This window comes from Dermacentor albipictus, chromosome 2, assembly GCF_038994185.2.
Source record: "Dermacentor albipictus isolate Rhodes 1998 colony chromosome 2, USDA_Dalb.pri_finalv2, whole genome shotgun sequence".
Lineage (NCBI taxonomy): Eukaryota > Metazoa > Arthropoda > Arachnida > Ixodida > Ixodidae > Dermacentor > Dermacentor albipictus.
Genome location: NC_091822.1, coordinates 189,064,712 through 189,092,452, shown reverse-complemented (window position 1 = coordinate 189,092,452; position 27,741 = coordinate 189,064,712). Strand labels below are relative to the sequence as shown.

The following is a 27,741-nucleotide window of genomic DNA, read 5'->3' as shown; positions in this document are numbered from 1 at the left end:
AATGGAATTTTCTTTTTTTAGGTCATGGCAAATGAGTGTGCGTCACAATCAAGGGCGGTTTTTCCTCGTTTTTTTTGGTCACAGAAGATGGGTGGACGTTACAATCGAGGGCGCGTTAGAATCGAAATAATATGGTAAATGATGCCTGGTGTGAACGTGCCCAAGACGCTTATTGCGTTTCCTTTGGTGTGTTCACGACATGCATCATTTAAATCAAGTGTGGGCTTCAAGTTAAGGTGCATTTCTGAATACGGCGGTTATACTTGGTTCCACATCATTCATTACATTTAGTTGAAGCGTCCCCCAATGAATACAAAGTCGAGAACCACTCGCTTACCTGGATGCGCCCAGTGCCCAGCAGCTGTTGCCGGGAAAACTCCAGGCGCTGCTCATCCTCGTCACCATCGATAAACAGTGTGCCTGGTTCAACCTCATCGGGAAGCATCAGCCGAGGACTGTAGCCTCCTGCCCGATACTCTTCTTCACATTTGACCAGCGGGTCCCTGCACAGAGATGGCCCCTTTTGAAGCATGGTTGTTGTGTCGACAACTGTGTCTGTGTCCAGTATGAATAGAATTATTTCCAGTAGCCCAGTGTGACTCCTGGCTGTGATAAAAAGCAATGCAGATGAAGATAACCTATAAAATCCAGGCAGATGATTATGCAACACTCAGATACCACAATGACCACACGAAAAGAAGAGTTTCAAATGCTGAGCAAATTAAACGTTTAGGCTAGTTACTGGGTCATCCTGAGCTCAATGTACTTACTGCGCGATATGGTACATGGATGGAAATGGAGAATGAGGACAGCACTGACTTCCAACTCGTTTTATCATTTGCAGAAAGAACACTCCTATATGGACTGATAGATATGGTGCAATGAAAACAGCAAGAGCAAAATAAAAACATAATAAGATGTACAGGAGAAAAACTGTCACCAAACCACACTACGATTCTTCTGTGTCACATCAAAGACACAAGCAGTGTTCAAATACAGTTGACCCTTGATACATGTACAGTTGAACTTTGATACAGTTGAACACAAATACAGTCACAACTTGATATAACAAACCCAGATTTACGAAAATCAACAATGCAAAGAACTATTTTAATTTCCAATCCTAGTTCCATTGGAATCATGTATTCTTTTTTTCATGGTTTAATGAAGCAATTTTGTGACATTGTTTCGATTTAATGAAGTTTTCGGCCATTTCAAGCATGTACTGTACTTGGAGCTTGTATGGCTGTTAAATCTAGCAATAGCTATAAATATGTTGGCTGAGGCAGAAGTTATTTGCATGCATTTTTCCCATGAGAAGTTCGATAGTAAAAACGCTGTCAAAGCACACTGCCGGAGTGCAGTTTGCAGGAAACACTGCTGCGCCACCTGTTACATTGGTAAAGAACTTGCAGTGGCTGTGGGGAGAGCAGCAGTTAAGAGTACTACAGGGTGCCTGGATGCACGCACATCGAGGCACCCTATGAAGAACACGAGAACTGATGATACCTTCAGCACAAGGCGGGGGTGGGGGTTGAGTACGCGTTAACAGGATGAGCATGCCTTAGGGGTTGGGCAGGAGATACGTGCCCATTTCCTCTACCCTGGCCATGGCTGCGCATGGCCGTCCCAGTGGCTGAGTGCATACATGGGTCACACACCATATCTCAGAGGTTACTGGCGGCAAGTGTAAAAGCACAGTGGTGTAGCCAGAAATTTCTTTCAGGGGACACCCACTTGAAACAGGGATGGAAAGGGGGGGAGGGGGGGTTTCAAGGGGTGCACATGCCTGATGTGCCACCCCCTGGCTATACCACAGCAGAGCGCGAGCCGAGATGGCGTGCATGTCTAGGGTTGAAGGTCGCATAATTTCAAGTTTCCGATACACGGTGAGCCGAGAGGCAGCAAGAACTATTCTCTCCCCTTTGCCGGAGCTCTTCATCAAGTAGTGTTATGACACGATCGAGTGGTTAGGGTCGTCTTGTTTGAGCGAGTGACAGCTTGCTTGTCTATTTAATTAGCAAGCAAATGTTTACTACAATTTGCATGGCTGAAAAAACTAAGGACCTTACTTTATGTAGTTGTCTCTTTGCTATCACCATCAATGTTACCTTTCTGGCAAGGCTGTGAATTTTTTTGGCAAGGAAGACGAATATTGATGTCTGTTAACACTGTTGTTTTAAATTTGTGGGCACAATTTGATGACAGCTGCAGGCACAAAGTGTAGTCATCCATAGCGCCCACTATCCAATAGGAACGCTGCTTAGGCACTGCCAGCTCGGTGCGCATTGGCATATTATGCTGCAATTATTTGCATAGCGCTTCGCATTACATGGATGTCAACAACAGTTGAGTTTGCAAAATTTTTTAATAATTTTGGATTGTACGTTTTCCCCATTAGTATGTTTTCTTTCTAGTGTTTTCTTTTTTTTTCAGAAATCTATGAACAAGGTTCTACATTATAGCATGTCTGCAAGCTTTCCAGAAACATTTAGGTATTTGCTTACACTGATAATCATCATTGATGGTTTCTGCATATTTCTTTTTGCTGCCTCATTCAATTCAATGCACTTGATAATTTGATCAATTCCGTCGGTCCCATCAACGTCGAATTAACGGAAGTTGGCTATACCATTCAAAGAAGCAAATTTCAGGCTTTCCCATGACTGAAAGGTCAGTGCAAATGCATTACTCAGGCACAGGTTCCTCTGCAGGCTGCTCTTCCTCGGAATCCCCAGCATCTTCACGCTCTTTCTCCTTCATCGTTGTGCTGCTCTCCTGCGCAGATGTGCTGGGCTGTGGCTCAGCGGCAGACTCTGACTTGGCTTCCTCTGGCTCGGTCTTGACGCACGGGAAGAGTGGCTCACTTTCCACTCCTTGCTGCAACCACGAATTTCACATGATTATCTCAATTCTCACTAACACCCATCCAGCACTGGGCACGAATGAAACCTCTACATGCTGCTGTTTCTTACTGCTGGTCTCTCACCTCTTGTTTAAGCTGAAACAGCTTGCGCCTCAGGTTTTCTTGGTGGCGTTCACGCAGACGTGCTCGTGCCATGTAAGCCTTTAAACGGGACAGGAGCGTCTCCCAGTAGGCTGGAATTGTTCAAGCAAAGCTGCAGAGTTAGCAAGGCAAAATGTGGTTCATCTTGCTCAACAAGAGGGCCAGGCTAATGGACTTGCAAACTTATGTAGCCAGGGGGCACTCAGATCAACACTGTGAATGGTGTCTGTGCGCTTCATCATTCACTGACACAAGTGTTACCAGTGCTTTCAAAGTTCATTCCATAAGTAAACCGCTGTCTGGAATTTTAGTATCAAAATTTTAAAAGAGATGCTAGCATATGCATAAGCACTATGCCTGTTGCCCTGGCCAAGAAAGAACTCTTGTGTCTTGACAAATGTATTGTATACTCTTGAGTCAGAGCCACACTCGTGTAAGAGCTTTGCCCCCAACTTGGCAGGTGAAAATTAATAAACAACTTTGTATGTTTTCAGATTCTGAGTGCGTCGTGTGTAGTGTCTTCGGGCATTGTTGTGAAAAGCATTAAAGACACAGGCATAGACAACAACAATCTGCACGCAAGAGCGCCTGTTCAAGGCAGCGAGATACTCAAAATGGCAGCGGTAGTGGCTTTGATAACCCCATTCAGATCTGTGGTTGTGGCAAAAAGTCTGGGCATTATCAGGCATATCCGAAAAATTGGATGTCCGGAAAAGTGGGCATCCGGAATATCGGCTGTTGACTGTACCTCTTCTTCCTGTACTCATGAAAAATTAGGCCCCTGGGATTGACAACCCCCTGCTTACACGTGAGAACACTTGTCTATCTTGTATTCTTATTACCACTAGAAAGAATCAGCTGCAACCCCCGTTCAACTCCCCCCCCCTGCCCTTTCTACCGTGGCTAACACAACTAAACACTCTTGTTTTTGAGCATTTCGATTTTTGTCATCATACTCTACACGCCCACCAAGCAATTTCATGGCTGCGTGTTTTCAATGAGCATTTGTGGCATTTGTTACCTCAACGACACTCCCATTGTTGAAACGCTGGCTCGAGAGACATCCCTTCTTTAGCCAATGTTGATCGTTTCACGGGAACTGAATATTGCAACCCATATGCAATGCGAGTGGGGCGCAGCTACTGAAACGATAAGTGGAGGAGACAGGCATGACAACCCATGAAAGTCTGCCTTGCTCCAGTAGGGGAATGACAAGTGCTGGCGCCGGCGGAGAAACTTGATGTCGGTAGGCTTGTTCATATCTAGTGCCATGTATGACATGGAGGACAGCTGAATCCACGAGCGTGCTGCCAAACCAAGCCTGAGCAGTGGCAAAAGTGACCACATTAAGGGCCAGATGAACATGTGCATGGCATGCACGTGCGAAGAAACAACTGCATTTGTTCCTTTGGTACAAAATATCAAAGGGATTACACAGGTGGAAAAAACTAGGTTGAAGTATCGTACTTACTTGCATAGTGAACACACTCGTGCAATGAACGCAGCCCCCGCTTTTCCTATCAAGAAATGCATTTTTTCTTCTTTTCTTGCATTATGATTGCACCCTGAACTTGCTGCCACGAAGTACGAGACACACGGTACGATTCAGCATCTGATACGGCGTCCAGCGGGTGTGATTGTGTCCAACACCGTGTCGGACACAATCGCTAACTTTTCGCTAACCAGGAGGCTAGCTGATTGCGGAGCGAGGGCGAATTAATCAACAACTTGAGGCACTGGGACACTGAAAATGGCAAATTGGTTCTGCGGAAGCCCGCACGGTACAAAAATACCAAGAAAGCCGCTTTTACCGCGAGAAGAGAAGGTTAGCCAGAAAAGATAAAAAATACATAGTTTTAAAAATCTGGGTGGCAACAATGCTTTGAAGTTCCTGCACCAGCTCACCCACACTGTATGAATTTCGACAACATTTACACAGGCCTAGTTAATTTTGTTCTTAGTAAAGATGCACTACACTGTAAACATGCCAAAGACTGAACTTTGAATTAGTAACTTTTACTGATCCACAACAGCTCAAATAAGAAAAAGAAAAAAAAAATGCTTGCGATGTGACGTTGAAGTCTTAGTGTTAAAATCAAGAAATGAAACTGCAATTTTCACTTTCTCCTGTAATAATCAACCTATTATTAGAAAAAGTTAATGAAAAAAATAAAAAATGTTTTTAAAGGACATTTGAGCAGTCTAAAGTTATTTAGCATCTCTCTTTAGTGTCCCTTTAAATGATTCTTCCTGATACGTATGCAGACTCACGGACATCCAGGCCTTCCTCTTTGGCACGGATGCGCTGCTCAATCTGCTGGTACAGAGCCTGAAGTTGGCCTGGGGTCTTGCCCTTGAACACCTCCACCACGTCTTGGCTGACCGCCGCATTGATGCCTTCTCGCCGCTCTACGACTTGGGCATCCACTGTAACACAGAGGCCGCATAATCAGTATCGAGCCAAAGAAAACATAGGCCAACATTAAGGACTGGATTATAAAGGCTAATAAAGTGAGGAAATTTTCACACATATAGTGTGGGTGTGGTCCGCAAACCACAATGGAAGCTGGAGATCTCTGTAGTGGACTAAGATATAGGCTAATGATGATGATGAAATACCATAGTACTTCTGTGATCCAATATTCGTGAGAAACATATACTTTTTACATGCTCTTATCAGAAAGAAATTTTTAATGTTTATTTCATTATATCCTTTATTATTTTATCCTGCATAAATGAATAAGTTATACCGGACTATTTCCTATCTATGTTTGACTGTAACTAGCTATCTAGATCACAGCAGGTGGTACAATTTTCCTTTTATAAAAAGCTATTGGGGCAATACTGGCAGTAGTAAAGGCACAAGGGGCACAGTTTATTAGCTGAGTTTCTGCTTGTGCAGCTTAGTAGTTCTGTACTTATTTGTCATGCTTTCTCTTCAGTTTCTGGCTGTAACTGCTGCCATCAGCAGTACACTAAATGTCAGTCTACATTACTGTTGTAATTTCACGTCTTTTGCATTTTCGCGTAGTTTTCTGCCTTTTTAATAGAAGCAGGTGAGGACAGTGATTCTTCTGAATGACGAACGGCAGTTTGTGCTGGACCCCATAACAATACTTCTTATGCATCTGCAAGTGGCGCGGAGCCTTGCGCTGGCTAAGAGGGAACAAAAATGTTGAAAGCATGCACATTGTGTCCCGAGCATGATTTGTACAACTCTATGAGCACTGTACTCTGCTTGAACATGCCAAACATGCATTGAAAAGTGACACATAATAAAAGCAGACCTCATGTACTGTTTACAGCCGTGTTTGCCATGCACTGAGAATGGATGGCATTCATTAGTGATTGCAGTGTTTTGGTTATAAGAAGTTGTGCAGCTAAACTCCTTGGTTTTGGTAATTTTTTCTCCAAGAAAACACTGCTGTTGTGCTGGCCATGTATCCTGGCGTGCATGTTTTACGATTTATCTAGTTGAAGTAATGAACTTCTCCTTCTCTCTTTATGCCTAGCATTTAGGGCTCCTGACCTGATAGCTAAATAGGGATCTTCAACAGAAACTGATTTCATAGAGCCCCTGAAATGTTTCAACTAGGGAACACAACTGACATTCCCAAGTTCAGAAGTACAAGTCCTTGCCGAGGGCAGTTATGGGCACGCACCCATTGTCTATCCACATTATCATGCACAGCTCAACTTGTGAGTCGTAACAACCTGCTAGTCGAGTCCCCGACTGAAGAGGTACGGACAGACAGACAGACAAAGAACTTTAATAGCAAGGTCCTGAGACGCTTTGCCCTAGGGCAGAGCTGCGGGCCACTCCCACGTGGGGACTGGTAGGCCGAGCCTAACCGCCGCATCGTGGGCTCTCTGGACAGCCCAAGTTTGATGTGCATATTCCGAGCTCCGGATGGCAGAGCTCCACTCTTGTTCTGTGATGCGATTGGGTCCCTGTAACGAGGGGCATCGCCAGAGCATGTGTTCGAGATTGCTAACAGCCCCACAGTCGGGGCAAGTAGAGCTGAAAGCCTCTGGAGTGATCATGTGAAAAAGGGCCAGGTTCGGATAGCACTGCGTCTGAAGCATGCGTAAAGTGGACGCCAGAGGTCTAGCCAGTTTGCAGTGAGGGGGAGGATAAGTCCTCCTACCCAGGTGATAGTGCATAGTAATTTCGCTGAAAGTAGTGAGAGTGTCCCGAAACTCGAGAACTCCAGAGTCTGAGCTCAATCTTGCTCCCGCGCGGTGGGTTAGTGCGCGCGCTTGGGAGTGGGCAATGTCATTAAGATTGGGAAACGAGTCAAGCTGGGGGTCGAGGTGAGCCGGAAACCACGTGATGGTGTGCGGAGAGATTATCTTGTTCTTGAGAATCTTGTGAGCCTCCTCAGCGATGGATCCTGAAGCGAAAGCCCTGACCGCCGATCTCGAATCAGTGAAGATTTGTGATCTGCTGTTGTCTAGGAGTGCTATAGCAACTGCGACCTGCTCCGCTCTGGTTGGTGTTGAGCACTTCAGGGAAGCCGCATTCACTATCTGTCCGTTGTGATCAACGAGGGCAATGGCGAAGTTAGACGACTGTCCATATTGGGCTGCGTCGACAAAACATGCCGAGTAAGGATCGTCTTTGGTACGCTTGAGGAGGGCGAGGGCTCTTGCCCTGCGTCTGCCTACGTTGTGTCGAGGATGAACATTACGGGGAAACGGTGCAACTCGTATGTTGTTCCTTTGATTGTCTGATATTTCATATTTCTGCTCTTCCATGAGGATAGGGTTGATCCCTAGAACTGCCAGGATCTTCTTTCCAGCCGGGGTACAGGATAGACGGGCCAGTTGGGCTGACTCCTGGGCCTCGATTATCTCGTCCAAGGTGTTGTGCACTCCTAGTTGCATAAGGAGGTATTTACCTCTTCAGTCACAGCTCGTTCCTACGACTGAAGAGGTAAATACAGTTAAATATCGATAGACTGAAGTTGGTAAAATCGGCACTTTACTTCGTTATAACTAAATTTCCATATTGAAATTTGACCTCTTGCGCAAAGTACGACACCGAATGCTGGGTTTACCAAATCAAATCGTAGCTTTCCACGCAGTCCAATGAACTGACTAGCATTCAAATCCACTGGACATCGCAAGAAAGCTTCGCTTTCAGATTGCATAGAAGCAAGACGACAACCTGAATCAAGGCAACTTTGTTCACGACAGCTACAGTTTCTGCATTGCGATATCAGTGTGCATCATGTTAAAAAATATTGAGTGAGATCCGATACAGAGTCAGGAAGTTTGCTTGTAATTATGTGTTGGTTCAACAGAAGCCTTACAACTCAGTTTTATCACAGAAAACCTGTATGGTTTTATGGAGTAGGTAGCAGTGCTGTAGCTAAGTGCAAGCAGCTCAGAAAAATTGGTTGGCAGCATACAGTCCTATCCACTTATAAAAACATTCTACTGCCAAGGATGTTACATTTTTATAACCGTCAATCTGAGGACAATCAGATTATGGCCTCCGAGATTGGAGAGTGCACAATCTCGGAGGCCATAATATGGCAAGTGTGGTGTCAAGCATATGCACTAGGGGGCATACATATCGGCGCATCGTATCGGCACATCCCAATGACCATTCATATAGGTGCATTGTATTCAGTATGCATAGCTTCGGATTTTAGGTGCATTTTGTGTCAGCACCTGATGTGGTGTTTCTGTTGATGCTCCCCACTAGTTATGTCCCAGCTTCTTGAAGTTAAACATTGACAGCGTGAGTAGTGATATTAAAAGCAAGGCCCTATTGCATGAAGAGATTGGTATCTTGCACTCAATCTCAACTGGTGAGAAGAAAATGTTGCGCCATTTGACTCAAGATACCACAGGGCTCTCTCTCCGCAATCTTGAAGTTGAAAGAAGCTATCCTTGACTCCTTGAAGAAAGGGACCGATTCCTGGTGAAAGTGAAGTTAAGTTATGGGGTTTTACGTGCCAAAACCACTTTCTGATTATGAGGCACGCCGTAGTGGAGGACTCCGGAAATTTCGACCACCTGGGGTTCTTTAACGTGCACCTAAATCTAAGTACACGGGTGTTTTCGCATTTCGCCCCCACCGAAATGCGGCCGCTGTGGCCGGGATACTGGTGAAAGTGATTAGATCTTTCAAATATGATGCATGCACGTGATGTTGCAGAACAGCAAATATGGCAGCCATGAACAAAGTTGTTGTCATTACCTATTAAAAGTGTCACCCCACTTCTATGCGAAAAAAGGTGAAGTTTATTTTGGGGGCATCCGAGGGTTTTTTATGCTGCGTCAGTCTTACTGTGTGGAGGACAGTTTGCGGTGTTGACTGTAGCTCTCGGTGTTGTCTAACTCTGAGCGACAGTGGAAGCGGAGTTGGTAAGCCACAGTGATGGAATGGTCACGAAAGCTTTGCTTGCATCTATCTCCAAAATGCATTAGACCTTCACTTTCTTTTTTTCCAAGTGACCCATGGCCGCTGTGAAGATATCTTTATTGATGCAGTATTAAACCGTGACTTTCGTTGCACACTCTTAAATTCAACAAGTTTGTTTTTTTTCGTTGAAATGACTTTTTTTGTTTGCCAACTGCCTGATTACTAGGACATTTCTTGTAATCCCTTCCATTGCGCACGCGCAATGGAAGGGATTCAAAGAGCCTGTCAGCAACTGTACTTCTTTGAATGCGAAGTCAAATTTCAATGTAGCAAAAGTTCGATATAACGAAGTTAAAGTACCAATTTTACGGACTTCATTATATTGAGGTTTAACTGCATATATGTTATCTCTCTAATTCTGTAATTCTGAACTGATATAATTGATCTGATCTCAAAAAAAAAGGTACAGCTTAAAAAGCTAGTCCCAACAAAGAGGTGAAAACACGATTGCAAAGACTGCACACTTTGGAGCAGTACTGATGTAGGAGGGCGCAAACTACTTCCGGCACAATCTCACTTCGCTGATGAAACTTCAAATTGAAGTTTCTTTGACAACAACTGTAGAAAGCACAGTGAAGTGGAGGCAAAAAGCTCTCGACAATTACCAGATGAGCCATCCAGACGCCGGAGCTTGCGCAGTTCTTCCTCGACTATTATCTGGACGTCACGCCAATAGCTCAGGTTGCGGCTGTTCTCCAGTTCCATGTACACCTTGATGTCCTCCTGGAGGTCTTCCAAGTCCTCCATGGTCAGACCCTGTACAACAGGCAGTGGGGGGAGGAGGCATCAGTGAACCAGTTATTGATAAATGTTGAAAATTATTATTATTTAATTTTAAACGGTACACTATATACGGTATTTACTCAATTTTAGTGCACCCTCAATTGTAACATACACCCAATTTTCACGGTCAGGGCTGAAAAATGCAATGCCCTCGAAACAAAACACGCAAAGGTTCACAAGAACATAGAAACTTGATATGCTCAACAGTATTGTTCTTTAGGAAATGCCCTTGTTGAGACATGCGCGAACACTAAATTACACAAACACAAGTGCTCACAGCGCTCATCCACATCTCAACAAGTTCCCTGCCTTTAGAAGAATAATTGCCAACCAACTAGCCCACCAACAGCTCCCGAGCAATATCAGCAGTAGTCGATCGAGAGATGGCGCTGAAGCCAACATTTCGACAAGTGGACTTGTCATTGTCAGAGAAACCAACTGTTTTCCTCTGCAATGTTTATATAGCTTACTCAAATATAGCCCCGTTAAAAGAAGAGAACAAGCAGGTGTTCAGAGTACGGTGAGGGAAGCATAAGTGTTAAAAAAAATTGGGGGTGGGTAAAAAAGCGGTTGGGGGGGATGGTGGTGCTGATTCTTCCGAGAACTTGAAAGAAGTAGCAGCATCTCTCCTTCCCCTGCATTCCCTTGGACTAAATGCCCCATTTTTGAACATTTCTATTTCCTTCATCTAATTTTACGTGCCTGCTTATCTTTATTTTATTTTTATTTACGAATACTTCCCAGGCTCCATGTAGGAGTATTATACGAGTGGGACTAGACAATAATTTTTCACAAGAACATAAAAACAAACAAAGGAAATAGGAGAACCAGACATTATACAATGAAGAAATGCAGTATATATATGGTGTAACATCGTAATAATAAAATTGTGAAATACTTAGTAGGTGTTATACAGAATTGAGTGGGCCTACATGATATCCTTACAAAATCTATAAACATGACTTCAAGTGACCATATGGTAAGCAAAAACAGTCACAGATGGTTATTATTTTATTTATAAATGCCACATGGTCATGAATCTGGACGACATATCAGGGAGGTCATTCCACGGACCAATTGCACGTGGAAGCGCTGAAAAGACGAGTAAAACTATGCTGATTATGAAGCCTGCGAGATATGTAATGTGGTTTTGATAGTGGCAAGGTATTTGTGTGCGTCCTGTAGACTATTTTATGCAATAAAAAGAGAGTGGCTATCTTCATACATGATTCCAAGAATGATAATGAAGTCATCATGTTAGTCACACTGAAGTGTCGGTTATAGTCTCAAGCGATGACACGTGCAGTTCTCTTAATGGGGTTGGGGAAGTGTGAGCTATACAAATGTTGCTCAGTAAAGCAGTTTGTTGCCTTGATGACAAGTCACCAACTACTATTTTCGACACGAACGGAGCTGAGAAGATATTTGAGTAATCAGGTAATCCAAAAAGAAAAGCAAATTTGATGGTAAAGATAATTTTGTTATTTCCTACAACTCCAGCACAGCTGAAAACCTTTTACAGAATATTGCTCTACATTGTGCTCCAATGAAATAATTAGTCAGGTGAAATTTCAAGACGGTAAATGCCACGGGTGTGTTTGTATTCACCCATTATGCATTCGTTCTTTGTCCTGAAGTGCTGACATCATGCACACGACCTTGACTCTGCAACACCCTCAATGTAGGCTGCATTATGCAAATTCAGTTTCGAGCTTTGTGTTTACACACAAGTTTAATTGGTCCATGCAGTACATGTGCGTACAAACATTGTATATCTGGTCATGTGGTAGGTGCTGGCTGATCGTCTAGAGCCACAAAATCTGCATCATACATGCGGCCGTTGGTCAAGCCTCTGCATATGATCTTATGCCTGATCCCCGATGTTGTCTACAGGTTCTAACGTCCAGAGAAAACTTCCTGCCATACCAGGCATCTAGGCCTAACCAGCATCACTTCATCTTGAGTTGCCAACCAGACGTGAGGTTCAGTGCCGACTCAATGAAACTCTCTTCGTGGTGGCCTTAAGGCACTAAGAAACTTGGTGAATCACCTCTATAATGAAATTGAGGGAACAAGCAGCAGCCTGAATGGTGGCAACTTTGTTTGTGACTGCCATGTTTGCAGCACCATGAACAAAAATCAGCCTGAAATATTGACCGACACACAATACAGCATGAGAAATTTTAATTGCTGTTGCGAACACAATGACTGATCCACCCGAACCCTCCACGGAACAGAACTCACATCCGCAGGATGTCTTGTTGCTGCAGCTTCGCCTCCCACCCTTCTGGTCCCAGAACACGCAAGTTTGGTTTCACCAGATCGAGGCACACTTCTGCCCCTACCACATCACATCCGGGTAACCACTAGTAGGCTTATGCCTCAGGAGCGAAGGGAAGAGACAGCTGACCCGAATCGATGCCAGAATAGAACTGCAAGCCATGGCTTCACATGCCACAGCCAGGTGCCGTCCTTATTTTTTTCTCATGCAGGTGCACGCTACTGGATTCTTGCTGCCCAAGGGAGGACACTACACTGTTATAAATTGGTTCTATGGAGTAGATGGCGGTAGCACCGGGAAGTCGAAATAATAAAGTACCTCTGAAAAAACAGTTTGCATCTGCTTATAGTGCACTTTAATACCACTTGGCACACCTGACGCATGCCCCTGGCAATAGTAAAATAGAGAGGCTAGGATGCAGCAAACTCACATTCAAGTAGATATAAGGCTCAAGCATCTCCACACCAAAGTCCTCCCCCTCGGCGCTGATGTAGCGGGCCAGCAAATCGATGGGCTTAGCTGGTAGGAATAGTTCAAAGAAACACAGTTAAGTCAAAGATGCCGATAACTCTTCTCAAGACCACTTACCTCTCCCATCCTCAATGCGTATCTTGGACCTCAGGATGGCTTGCTGCAGATGAAACTGGAAGGAAGGAGCACAAAAGTCATGAAACACTGCCTTGGTCATGTACCGTATTTATTCGAATGTAGGCTGTTAGTTTTTTTCAAATAATTATATTACAAACTCTAAGGTCATCTTAGAATTGAGGATCTTAAAAAACACACCAGTTTTTCATTGAAACTGCTAAATATGGTGCATGGCTAGCGCCATCTAGAAAAGTCATTGTCACAGCCGCTACTAGCTGTGCCAGTAGCCAACTGTACACAAGCGAGGTCGCCATTTTGACCTGTGTCGTGTCGGCCGTATCGGTGTGTGGCGTGGTGTTAGCGCGATGGCACCAAGCAGGAGAATCCAATACACTGTCGCGAAAAGTTGTCATAGCCGCAGAGGCATCGTCGAACCTTCAAGCCAGGCAGAACTTCGGCGTCGACGAGAAAAATGTCCGTCGTTGAAGGGGACAATGACAGCAGCTTCTTGCATGCACTGCAACGAGGATGGCATTTAGCGGACCAAAGAAAAGCCATCACCACGAAGTGGAGACAGTTTTGGCCGACTTTGTTCGGACACAGAGAGCAGCTGCCCTTCCAGTGACAACAGAAGTGCTCCAAGCAAAAGCTAGGGAACTTTCGAGGGAGCAAGGCTGAACGCCAAAGGATTTCAAAGCCAGCCGGGGCTGGCTTCAGAAATTCAGGAAGCGCTTCGGCTTCCGCCTCCAACGTCGCACTTCAATAACCTAGAAACTGCCAAGCGATTTCGAAGAAAAGCTGATAGCTTTTCAGTGCTACGTGCTGCGAAAGAGAGAAGCGGCAGGCTACAACCTTGGGCAAATTGGCAACGCCGACCAGACGGCTGTGTATTTTGATATGCCAGTGGTGTATACTGTGAATGAAAAGGGTGCCAAGGAGGTGAAGGTGCACTCTGCGGGCTACGAAAAGCAGCGCACAACTGTGATGCTGTGCTGCATAGCTGATGGACATAAACTCCCTCCCTCCTTAAATTATATTTAAAAGGAAGACACTGCCTGCTCAAGAAACTTTCCCAAGAAATGTCATCGTGCAGGCGAATGAGAACGGGTGGATGACGGGTGCAATGGTGGAAGAGTGGCTTAAAATTGTGTGGCGATGGCGTCCAGGAGCCCTTTTGACAAAGAACTCACTCCTTGTCGTCGACTCTTACCGTGGGCACTTGACTGACAACGTGAAGGCTGCGCTCGCCCAAGCGAACACGGACCTCGCTGTCATACCGGGCGGCATGACGGGCCAGTTTTGCGTTTTTCGGCACTGGACGCAGAGCAACAGCACCCCACGCATACAGCGGCATTACTCCACCGCACGCTGTCGCCCGTAAGCGCCAACACATCTGGTGCTGAGCATGAAAGTAATCATATCTCGTATAGCTGAAGGTAATCGATCGAGATTACGGCCCATTTGCACAAATCTACGTCCGGCACTGAATCCGCGTGCAATGCTTGTCAAGTGGCAACAAAATCAATGTTACTGAAGCAAGGGATGTGTATTCCCGGACGATTGCTCAATCATGGCCCAATGTGTGGCACTTGATGCTGCGACAGCCATCTCAAGCGCCATAAGCAATTCCCCGTTGGTGGGATGTGGATTTCCTTGTTCTTGCTGCCTTTTTCTCACCGAGGCATACATTGCGCACTGCACTAGGTGTGCGAAAACCGTCGCCACATGGTGGTAGCAACATGCGTGCCACTTCAAACAGGCGAGCAACAAACGAGGTGGCAGCCATGACGCTCAAATGATCGCTTCCGGCACTTGGTTGTTTTTTTAAACAAAAACGGTGTAGCCCACGCAACTGTAATGAGGTGGTATTTTGTGCAATTTTAGTGCAAAGCAAATGAATTTGAGCACATTTTAGAAGCTACTGGCCTTGCGAGAGTGGGTAACATACTGGCTTACGTTCTGGCAAATTTTGCTGATGCAGGATTGTAGTATAGTGACATTTTGTTGTCAAGAGGTACAAGATACATCAAATCCTATGAACATTCGACAGGATATGAAAATATTTTACTGTCACGAGGATTTCGTTGTCGCAGGATTTCATTATTGCGGGTTTTGACGGTAAATACGTATATGGCAAAGCAATGCCCTTACTTTACTTTTACCTGCACAGAAGCTGTGAAAAGTTGAGTTGTTAATTCACTTGTGTACCGCATAGACTCGTGTAAGGGTCGCACTTTTCTTTCACAATTTTGACGAATCCTGGCCTTTATATAGGACCAAACTATTTGGTTCGGTCTCATGTAAGTGACGCACCTCGTCAAAATTGTGCAAGAAAAGTGTGGCCGTTACACGAGTAACCATATGGTTCGGTCCCGTCTAAGAGCCGCTGCTAGATGGCTTTCGCCATATTCTTCTTTCCCAAAATTTTGGGCTATCAAGGTGGGGGTGCGGCACCTACACGAGTCTAGACGGGATTTTATTCACCTTGCGGTATGTAGCAATAGTATGCACATTTACGCCTTTCATACTGAGTGTAGTGCTTTTGGTGGCTTCCTGTGCACCTGTATCCAATTATGAACCTAGTCATTTAGCAATGCACAAGAGCAACTCACATTGTCTTCTTGCTTCTCCCACTCTTGAAACTGAGCAGCCTCCTTGTCTCTCTGGATACGTGTCTGTAAAAGGGGCAGCAAACAATTTAGTATAAACCACTTTTACTAATACAGGTTAAAACAACGTACCAGGCATAAAAATGGCACCAACACATTCACTCTGCAATCTGTTATAAAATAAACCACTTGTTACAATGCCACCCTGTGATGACCACGAATAAAATTTAGTCATGTTACTACACTATAAGCTCTTGAGAATTCTCTCAATGCTTGTGCAGAGAAAAAAACATTAATTATATTAATAGAAAAACATGCTGAAAGTTAAATTTCTGCATCATCGTCATCATCAACCTATTTTATCTCCAATGCAGGAAGAAGGCCTCTCCCTGAGATCTCCAATTACCCCTGTCCTGTACCAACAGATTTTAACTAGCACCTCTGAATTTCTTCATTTCATTGCCCCACCTAGTCTTCTGAGGCACCCATTCTGTAACCCTAGTGGTCCACCGGTTGTCTAACCTACGTATTGCATGACCTTCCCAGCTCCATTTTTTTTCTCTCAATGTCAATTAGAATACTGCCTATGCCGGTTAGCTCTCTGATCCAAACTGCTCTTTTCTGTCTCTTAACATTATGCCTAGCATTCTTTTGTTCCACTGCTCTTTGCACGGTCCTCAATTTGTTCTCAAACTTCTTTGTCAGTTCCAAGTTTAATAGCTTGAATACTTCTAAGCATGCAGTGAAAAGCATAGGAGAGGCTGTGTCTCCTTGTCTGACCCCTTTCTTTATAGGTGTCTTCCCAGCTTTTTTTGTGGAGAATTAAGGTAGCTGTGGATTCACTGAAGATATTTTCCAAGATATTTACGTAAGTGGCCTGCATTCCTTGATTATGTAATGCCTCTATGACTGCTGGAATCTCTACTGAATAGCCTCTATGACTGCTGGTATCTCTACTGAATAAAATGCCTTTTCGTAATCTATGAAAGCCATATGGAAAGGCTGATTGTATTCTGCGGATTTCTCGATTACCTGATTAATGACATGGATGTGATCCATTGTAGAGTATCCCTTGCTGAAGCCAGCATGTTCCCTTGTTTGACTTAAGTCCAATGTTGCCCTTACTCTAATGGAAATTATTTAGGTGAATATATTATATAACAATGGGAGAAAGCTAATGGGCCTATAATATTTCTATTCTTTAACGTCTCTCTTTTTGTGAATTAGTACAATGTTTGCATTCTTCCAGTTTTCTGGGACTCTTGCAGTCGATAGATGCTTTGTATAAAGAGCCACCAATTTTCCAAGCATTATGTCTCCTCCATCTTTCATTAACATTTCGGTCTCAAATTTTTTGCCTCAATACATTACTCGTGCCTTCATCGTCTTCTTCCGCAGCTGGCTCCGATGTCACCTATTATGCAAGCATTCCCATACTGCCCCTCCCTCTGTGAAGGCGCTGATGGCTCTGGCCCACTGCCAGTCAGTGCGGTGATTTCAGTCTCAAATTCCTTGCCTCAATATATCGCGAAATGAAAGCCCAGATGTAGATAATGAATGTGTATAACAAATGTATAACATGAATGAATATGAATGTATTAAAATAAAAATGTGTGTGCGTACCTTTCTTCACGATGACCACTGATCAAGACAATAAATGCGTTTTAACCTTTGTTCAAAATTCTGTGTCACCACTTTGTCATTTCCTACACAGTTTCGCTAGTCATCCACCTTCACAAAGTGAAATGGTTCAGGACCAGGAATAAAATTTAGCTGTGTTGCTACTGGTATATGCTCTTGAGAACTGTCTCAATGCTTGTGCAGTGGAACAACATTAATTATATCAATAGAGAAACATGCTAAAAGTTACGTTTTAGCATGCAAACTGCAAATTTGCGACATTGACATGGGTGACATCAGGTTTCGTCCCACATTCCTGTATGGTCACATGACCTGCTCGTTTTTCTGTGTTGTTGCTGCACATGATGATGATGTGTGGTGTTTTATGGCGCAAGGGCCAGGTTTGACCAAAGAGCGCCATTTTTGCTGCACATGCTTAACATATGTAGTCAGCGTAAGCTCGTTCTTTTATTTCCACTTTGAAGTAGGCAAAGTTCACAGGTTACAAATTCTTTACTGCAAGACAGCAAGCACATACTGCAAGTTATTGTACATATATACTAATATTTTAAAACAAACAGAAAGAAGCAAACCTCGATGCAGATTTTTCTGTGCAACTTAATTTTACTACAGAAATGATAAGCTATAGATTATTTCATTTTCTCTTCTTGAGCGCCATCATTCCAGGCTATCATTCAAGCAATTTATCAATTTTCAGCACAATATCGTCAAGTTAACATGGTCGTGAAATGCTGAGTGCATTTGGTACAAACTCTACTTTCGTGCACATGAATTTACTGAGTACTGTACAACTGTACACTGGTTGTTACAGCAAGAAAACGCCCATGAGAGCAGCCCATGATTGTAGCACTCTTGACGCTTTCATAATAACAATATTTCAATGGCACCTCAGAGAATCCTGCTTTCGGTTGACCAACATGCGGCGCAGTGCAAGGCTGTGGTGACCACTAGGAGTGGTCATGTGCTTGACTTCAGAACAGCTTGCCACAGACTGTGTCAGTAGAATTATGCCATGACACCAGCGTGCAAGGATGCACACAGTGCCTGGGTCAGAGGCACGCATGTGGCGATAGTACTACCTTTTCAGGTTGCATTTGCTTTAACCCCAAAGAGGTTAGCTGGATTTGGGGAGGCCTCTCCTAAGCGAGCATCTCTGAAGAAAGTTGGCTGTCAGGTCAGGGGAAGCTTATGCTTGATTTAGTATGCTCCGGTAGGTGACCAGCAGTAGGCTTCAAACCAGCCACCTCCCGTAGCCAAAGCAGATGACATAAGCACGTGGCCAAAAAGTGGGCTTGACTGCACTACGCAATAAAACAGCACACGCAAGACTCACCATCTCCTCCTCACGCTCCTCCTGCTCCCTCTCCCGCTCCAGGCGCCTCTGCTTCACTTTCTCCAGCTCCCGCTGCATGCACAAGCAATGAAGCATCAACAGTGAATTCAGCACAGTCAGCTGGGGCTGTTACTTTCAAACACATTTTGATGACACAGATGCAAATAGAACATGTAGTGAAACAGTGGAATGGAACAGGAACGAAACATGCTACCCAATGCAGCTGTACTGGCCACATCACTAAGCATTTTTTTAGATTTTCTCAAAGACTCAAAGTCTCAAAGACTATGAGTGATAGTCATCTGTTTGGTCTGCATGTATGAAAAGCATCTAGTTGAATATCTTTGTTCAGACACTGCGTTTTACTGTACTCTTTGCTTTGCATGTGAGGCATGCGTCAAGCTGATAACCAGCACGTACATGCCTGTTCCTTTTTTTTTCATGCTTGCAATAACCCCAGTGGGGTTGAATGTAAGTTGAGCCTAGTTATAACAAAGTCAACCTGAACACGAAAACACTTCCCTTGTATGCAATATTTGTTATAAGCATATACGTATTACAAGCCGATATTGGTGAGAAACATGTTAGACTTACTTAGTTATATCTGCTAACTTGTTATATCCGAGTTCTTTATATTGAGGTTCAAATGAACAAATAAATTAACCACTTGAGTGAGCATGCAATGAAGCCTTCTCTTTCTTTCTCTTGCTTTCTCTCGTAAAAATTAGTCGTAATTCATTCCAAGAAGGTTCGACAACAATGGCACTTACCCTGTTCTCTTCTAGTTTGAGGCGATTCCTGTGCTCAATCTCTTCCTCAGAAACGTGTTTGAGACCCTCTCGTTCATATTTCTTCTCCCACTTAAATGATTTGAGCAGGTTGGCATCTCCAAAGGGATTGTCAGTGTTAGTGTAGCCCTGAAATAGAAAACCAGCCAGTGTTAAATACTTCAATTTTTACAGCAACTTTTATTTATATTTTCTGCCAAGAACAACAGTGCAATACGAGGATGTTTACGGCTTCTCGTAGTTTAACTCATTGATTTAATATGCTGCTTCGAGTGCTCCTGTCTTCAGCACATGCCTGTCCTACTGTCGCTGCCGACGTCCTCAGAAGCAGCTTTTCGGGCTGCCTGATCCAATATTGATTTTGGTGTAGATTCTGTTTGTTTTGCTTATTTCTGCATACTTATTCTCAAGATACAATTTATCTTGCTCATAGCAGGAGACACAGGTAAATCTGAAACAACCACTTCCTTTACAAAGTAAAAAAGACATCCCCTTAGTTGCCCTTCGATCCTATGATTAGAAATGGTTAATGGAAATTGGATACAGTCAATTCACATTAATTTAAGCTATTAGGGACCACATATATTTTTTTTGGTCTAAATTGTCAAAACTTTCAATTAACCACAGTTGCATAAGACAGATTTGGTATTTAGAAAAATATGGAGGATGCTGCACTGGACGCACATAATGCCATTTATTTTCGAAATCCTTACCAGGTATTCTTCATCCCAGCCCATTTCTGCTTTTCGCTTACGCTCTTTGGCCTCCTGGAAAAGCAAACGATAAAAACATCCTGCGTTGGCAATTTCCAAGTAGCTACAACTGTGAGTTCTACATATTTATTGCTGAATGCCACCAATTGATGCCAAATGGGGCAGTAAGTGAATCACTACTGCTGCAGCATGCAATGAATCACCAAGTTGACCAATCAGCCACCCTGCTAAGTTATGCTGCAGTAAGGTTCCAGCACTTGGATGTCTCACAAAGATATGAGAAATATCTGTGTTCTAATTGAGGTCTCTTCTGAAACAAAGTATTGTTGCATCAGTAATCATCCTCATTATCATCTAATTTCTGTCCACAGCATAATGTAGGCTTCTCCCAGCAATCTTGCATCAGGTGACTCCATCCTACACCTACAGATGTCATCTCATCTCATCTGTGGGGATGCTCAACTATCACGCATCTTATGATGTTTTCCCCGCATGGCTCTTGCCTCTCCTGTAAACCGGCTTCTCCCCATAGCTAAGCGTTGGTGGAGGTCAGTGTGGTTGCAGCATATTACAAGAGATGCCATGAGTGGTGTGCTGCTATTGCCACCTAATGGCATGGTTAGTTGGGTGCAACATGGAGTAAGCTATTTGGCTTGGGGTCGGCAAGTGGCACAGACGTTCCACGCGTGCGCCGATCCGTGCTTCTGTGATACCATCTCATGAGGCCTAGGAGTAGGACACTAGAATGGATGAATAAGATCGTGTGAACATGCCACCATTCGCATGACCGTACAAGTGAACGGCCAGGTGTTAGCGTCCAGCATAGGGCGAACATATCTTCTTGATATGCAGTGGTAGTGAGCGGGACTTCCAAGATTTGTCGCGCACCCATCGGCATGTTCTGTGGATAGCGATTCGGCTAGCAGGCATTAGTGTGTGAAAGGCGCAATAAATGTCCTTGTGATTGTTTGCACCACTGTATTGTGATTCCTTTATGCCAAAAGCATGTGTGAGACTCCCCGTACATCACATCCCTTAATTCTCCGTCAACCCTGTGACGGAGAATTGGCACGCAATCTGTTACTCATCTAAGTTAACCTAAATGAAGTTAAATAAATAAACCTTAATAGACCACGGATGCTCAGTGCATTACATGGCCTGCCCAACTCTACTTCCTTTTAATCTCAGCTGAAATATCAGCTACATGCGTCTGCTCTTTACTACACACTATCTTTAAGTTTCTTAACATTACACCTACTGTTTTCGATTTCACCGTTCATTAAATGGCCCTTAGCTTTGCAAGTTTACATCAATTAGCGAGTCAGGTATAACACAGGCCCCTCTTCCAGCTACTGCTGGCTTGTCTGCATGGAAATTTTGGAGTAGGTATCATTTTAATACTATGCTTAGGTGCAACTTAGGTGCCCATTACATAATAAATGAGGAAGTGCTATCATGAGGTTTATGAATGGAAAAATGCAAACATGTGGCAGATAGCACCGTTCCATACCAATTATTCTGAAGCACTGCAGTGAGAACTGAAAAAAAAAAGAAGGAAATGGTGCTGTTGTGCCAGCAGCCACTACTCACTGCAGGCAAATCTTCCTGTCTAGATGTCAAGGATGAAAGATTTCACCATGCTGAGACACACCCATATTAGCTGATGTTTCTTGTTGCCTCCTGCAGCTGCTAAAACCCACTCTTAACTTCGAAAACTCAGATATCTCCTAATGCTGAAAGCGCGATATGAGGAAAAGGTAGCAAGGACTACCATCTGATAGGCTCAGGTGTGGCATACTGCAGTGACAAACATATCAGTACTTGAACCCCATTTAAAAGAAATTTAACAAAAGAAACCGACCATTACAGTACCGCATGAGGCTATCTGACACATACTCAGGCATTCAATGCTTACAATAGCATGTGCAATCTGTGATAATGTCATGTTAAAAAGATTTTCAGTAGAGAAAATGGTGGTGTCTTCAGTCCCCTGAAGACCAAGATTTCACTGCATTCCTAACGTCTTCAAAGAGGTGCCCTTGGCCCTACAACATGCGGACTTGTAACCCTTTTCACTAAAACATTTGGCACATATTAAAGGGGCCCTGAAGCACCGCACAGGCTTGGTTAACAAACATAGTCCAGAGATAGCATACGCTGCTGTGAACACCTCAGCCAAGTTTTGCAGTCGTGAGTGGCGCATGGAGCTTGCAAGCGGAGTGCGAAGTCACTTTTCTCTCAAACGCTCTATTTTCAACAGAAGCCTGCTCCTCATTTATTTATGGATGCTTTGTTTCACAATATAGCAGATTGCCACATGTGGCTGTTATTGGCCAATAGCTGACATCAATCAAGAAGGGTGTTTGGATCAGTGCGCTTCTTCCTACTGTTACTGTGTATATTTACTGACACTGTTTAAAAAACAGACTGAGGCAAGAGAAAATCTGTTTTCGAATTTTAATAATAATTCAATACTTCTAGAAAAAGCTGACTAGTACCATCTTCCCATGCTCAGCTGCAGTTGCCCGCATAGGAATTAAACTTTGGTCACTGTGCTTGTTGGGGTGACCACCATAGTTTTGCCCAATCCCTTATGTCTTCTGCGCTTGGTGTAAAACATGGCAAATGAACATCAACTGTAGTAAAACAGTCATGATGTCATTTGCCAACAGACAGAGCCCCTTCTGGTTTGATTATTTTCTGGATGGCATTCAATTTAAAAGAGTGTCTCATTATAGATACTTAGGTGCCATTCTGACACATCTTTCTTGGTCTAAACATATAGAATATGTAAACGGGAAAGCCTTAAAAAAATTAGGTTATTTGCGCTGCACTTTAGCTAAGATACCCCACCCCGCAATACTAAACTGCTATTATGTAAAATGTTAATTCACCCTGTTCTAGAATATGCATCTGTAGTTTAATTCCCCTGCAAACAAAGTGAAATAAGTTCGCTCAATAACATTCAACAAAAATCTATCTGTTTAGTTTGCCAAAATTAGAGTGGCAGTTTCTCACCAACACAGGCTCAACAATCTTTGAACATTAAGTTATTGCTTCCATGTTATCGCATTGAAGCCTTAAAACTTTTATGTGCAATTAATAACTCCCCTTCTGGTCTTTCTGACTATAACTATATCACATTTACTAATGCAAGTTGGATCCGTAGCTCCCATGCCTTAAACATTACACCTATTTATGCCTGTACTAACACATTCAAGTACAGTCTTTTCCCAAGTACAATAGAGCTTTGGAATTCTCTACTCAGTAACATTCGTTCACTACCACTAAAAGATTTTACAGCTACCACTGGTAAGCACTTCACTAACATGTAAAGCGCTTCTTTTTGATCATTGATCTTTTTGTGTATATGTGTGTTTTAATGTGTAATGTATAGTAACGTATAATGTTCCCCCTCCCGCTATAGCCCTATATTGGGACACAGTATATGTATGTAAATAAATAAATAAATACATAAATAAATAGATAAATAAATAAATAAAATAAATAAATCACTGTAGTGCAAGTGGCATAATGGCACAGTCTTTTTACTGCTTGCAATAAGATGTAAAGCATGCGAGAACAAGGCAAAAGAATAAGATTGCGGGACTGTTTTATGAAGAAATATGAGTGAGTGCAGCAATGCTTGCATGCTGGCAAATACGTGTAGCACAGGAAAAAAGATACCTTTTTAGCAAGTCGGCGTAAGCGCTTCTGTTCAGGTGTTTCAGTTGCTTTCATTGCCTCCTTAGCTTTTCTAGAATGGAAGAAAACACAGTGAAAAACATTCTGAACATTTTTGGTATTGCATGACAAAAAGAGTACTACATTTCTAAAATTGTGCTCAATTTCAATAAAAGATTAAAAATGTTAAGAAATTACAACCTTACAGCACTAATCAACAAGTGCAAAAAACCTCCGTACACGGCAATCAAATGAAGTGATTAGACAAATCAGTATGACAATTGCTGAATGTTTGTGAAAGAGAAGAATTTACTCTCTACTCTCTACTTCAAACTTTTTACTTCCACAGTGTTATGATACTCAAAGACCTTCTCACAATAAAAAGGGACATGCAATGCATATCAGCAAGAGTGACCATGCATCATTATCACAAGAACTTTAAAAATACATATTGCCCACCAATGCAAATCTAAGCTAATTATAAGGACATCTTTCAGTCATAATCATTTAAGCAAAGTTTGAGTATTGACAACTATGAATGGATGCCATGCCATGACACCATCTTATAAAAAAAAAACCGACAATATTGAGATACATTAGAATTTAACTTTTGTTGAATTCCAATGGCGGAGTCGGAGCAAGTTTTTCTGCTCGTTTCGGAGCAAGTTTGTTCCAATGACAGAGTGAGGGTGGGAGTAAGGTGTTCCAATGAGAGAGTCAGAGGGGATTCAGAGCGGGAGTCACTCCGTGGAGCAGAAAAAGATGCTCCGCCAAAATGGGCGGAGTGGACCGGAACTCTGCGTGACGTATTTCCTTTACTACGTTTGTCTGCTGGGAGGTGCCATCGGTCACGACTCGCAAGGAAGCAAAAGCTGCTGCACGCTTGGCGAAATATCCATTCCGCACTTTTAAAAAAACAGCAGGTGAACAGCGCTGAAGAGACAAGTGACCAGTGCGGCGGTGCTGGGAGCAAACAGCGGAAGGAAAAGACAACACGCAAGGCATCCTGGGTAACTCGGAAATAGAAGTTCCACTTCCGCCTTGCTCCAGCGGCGCAGGTTGTGTTCCACTCGCGGATTTGGAGGCGTTGCTCTATGCCGGAGTCGAGTGCTCGCTCGCGGAGTCCGTCGGCTGCTCCAACTCCGCCATCGGAATTCAACATTTGTCACAACAGTTGCCCTCCCCTCCAACCCCGTCATGCAAAATGCTTGTAACTTCAAGTGCCGCTGTTGTTTCCCAACGTGCCTTTCAAAAACAGTTCCAATGAGTGAATTGAACTTGGTGATGCTTGAAAAGGACAAGACACGAGATTAAAGTAAGTCTTCAGGGCTGGACGTCTGTGGAATACTCAAACACAAAATGTTATATTAGACAAGTTTTTTCAGTGCCTATCTGAGTGCAAGAACCACAGACGCGACCCACAAGTGTTCATTTAGTTTCAGTCATGATGTTCCACAACAACGGCCTCTTCAGCGTATAGGAAACGTTCAGCATAGGACTCGGATGTTTCACTGCTGTTTTGGATGACTGAGCTGCCGTCAGATATAATAATGCAAGCACAATAAGTGAAGGTGGATAATTCTTACTTTTTTTCAATCTTGAGGCGTTGCCGCTCCTTTTCCAGTTCCTCGATGAGGGGCATGACCGTGCTCTTCCTGGAGTTGTTCTCTCTGCTGCTCGACAGACTCGACGTACTGCTCCCGCTCGAAGATCGTCGCCGATCACTGTGTCTGCTATGCTTGCGGCTCCGACGCTCGTCACTGCGGCTGCGCCGAGAGCGCTTCTTGTCCTTCGATCTCTTAGGCGGTGTAGGTGATCGACTGGTTAGGATAACAAAACGCAATAAAAAAATTAATCAATCTATTGCCTTCTGTTTCGCAAAAGCCCAGAACTACCAGTGCGAGAACACCGCCGAAGTTCGAAAATTTGTGGCACAACACCACACTGTTGACATTCCGGCACTAACTGCAATAACCAGCACTACGGATTTCGGTGATCAAAGCATTAACATCACAACATATTAAACTGGTTTAAAGAAAATCAGTACTGCAAGGCAAAAACACCGGCTATGTGCTTCAGTGAGGGAGTTTATGTGAGCGGCCTGTTTCAGAAACCTTGCCCCGGTCACAACACCGACTAACCGACGGTCACGGGCTCAACAATGCTTTCTGATAAGAATCAGTAAACATACGCCAATGTTTCGTCTCTTGTTAGACTTCAATCGGAGATACTGACCCGATATCGCTGCATACTACAAACGATCCCAAATAAGCGTGTCAACATGTAATTACACTCACTGCTTCTCTTTCTTATGTCGACTCCGATGTCGCGACCGAGAACTCGAACGTGACCGTTGTTTGCGCCTGGACCTCTCCGAGGATTTATGTCTTGCACTTTCCATTGCGTTTCAGGTACTGTTTAAAGTTTAACGCTCTTACATCGCAAAGGAGGCAGCCATATTGCTGTGGAGCGTTATGAGCTGATGATGATGTTTACCTCATTTTTATTATTAGTATTGCAAAAGTACGTTAAGAATATATTTTTAAGGTACTAATACTTTATAACTATTAATAGTAGTTGTTTTAAAGTTAATTATTGTATATTTTATTTGTGTGTGGCACTTTATGTGAACACTGCTAGATGGCAACACTGCAGCAATTTCGAGGTGAGCACAGAACACCTATTATTGAGTTTGAGCAACCCTTGCACAAATGCATGTTTAGACACATGAGCTAATTCACGACGTTGTCTTTAGTTCATGTGCTCAAAGCTTTCAGATGAGCTCTTTATGTGATCTATTTCGAAATAACGCTCAAAACACAGTAGCCCACAGGAGCAGACGACACAGGCGTGTGTGTGTCGTCTGCTCCTGTGGACTCCTGTCCCTTCCTGTAGTGCTGTTTCGCTTTCATAAGCAACCGAATAGCTCGGATCCAAACTTCGGTTCAGCTTATTTCTTTTACACACTTACACCATGACCGCAAACGGCAAAACCCCAGTTGCTCATGGAACGAAGGTCGTCACAGGCCACAATTAATTCATAAGTTACACTGTCCGGCCATTCAACTCACTTTCTCGATAAGCAGGATAAACCATGCTGAAAAGCACGTCAGGTCTGCAAACAATATGATACGACCCATAACAATTTAAGCGGAGAAACCTAACATCCAGAAGATTCAAGAACATGTTGGTGCGAGTCAGGAATGACTCCAAGGAGTGGCCGATGTCGCGGACATCGGAGTAGATGTTTTCATTGTCTTCAACGTTCAAAAAATCAATATTGCTACTAACTCTCGTACGTTATAATATATAATCATTCAGGTTTCATATCGGATCTCGTATGATAGTTGAGAGGGCATTACGTGACCTGCGAGGGACGCCGTAATGGAGGGCCGGCGGGAGACTGGAATTATAGGTCGAAATTGTACTCCTATAATACCAGCTAAACTGGCCCCTCGTCTTATGTACGGTTTTTAACACATTGTGAGTGACCCTGACCAAGTCAAGGCCATGGGTCGAACTATATTCTGGGCCGACGTATATTCCGGTTTATATCGGTCGTTTTGGCAGCCTAGGCTGCGTTCTCTAGCAACTAGCATGTACCTAAATTACGTACGCAAGCGTGCTTGTACCCGCTCCCACTGCAATACCATTTGCATAGATTATAAATATAGTTTGGAAAAACACGAAAATTGGTTGAGAAATACAGCATATAGCTTTTTTTTCTTTATTTATTCTTATTTTGGAGCAAGTGTTCGCGAACATTCTGGCCTTGGGGAACCCCACCTGCCCTCCGAGAGTGCTGCGGAAAAGTAACAAAATCGTTAAAGACGGGAGTCTCACTGATTGATTCGGAGTTATTGAACATTTTCTCAAGA

At 43.5% G+C, this 27,741-nt stretch overlaps 1 protein-coding gene across 1 annotated transcript in view; it reads right to left on the bottom strand.

Annotated features, from left to right (window-relative positions):
• cactin (cactin, spliceosome C complex subunit) overlaps positions 1-26,337 on the bottom strand; it is a 38,846-nt gene extending 12,509 nt beyond the window's left edge. Inside the window, exons 1-14 of the mRNA XM_065453538.2 lie at positions 26,161-26,337; positions 25,450-25,683; positions 23,867-23,936; positions 20,180-20,233; positions 19,449-19,595; positions 18,679-18,750; positions 15,708-15,770; positions 13,096-13,150; positions 12,938-13,026; positions 10,049-10,199; positions 5,279-5,434; positions 2,990-3,099; positions 2,693-2,880; positions 338-503 (exon numbers count right to left, since the gene is read on the bottom strand). Of these exons, the coding sequence (XP_065309610.1) occupies positions 338-503; positions 2,693-2,880; positions 2,990-3,099; positions 5,279-5,434; positions 10,049-10,199; positions 12,938-13,026; positions 13,096-13,150; positions 15,708-15,770; positions 18,679-18,750; positions 19,449-19,595; positions 20,180-20,233; positions 23,867-23,936; positions 25,450-25,683; positions 26,161-26,264 (1,659 nt within the window). The 5' untranslated portion in view covers positions 26,265-26,337. The remainder of the gene's footprint in view (positions 1-337; positions 504-2,692; positions 2,881-2,989; positions 3,100-5,278; positions 5,435-10,048; positions 10,200-12,937; positions 13,027-13,095; positions 13,151-15,707; positions 15,771-18,678; positions 18,751-19,448; positions 19,596-20,179; positions 20,234-23,866; positions 23,937-25,449; positions 25,684-26,160) is intronic.
• Positions 26,338-27,741: the final 1,404 nt, after the last annotated feature.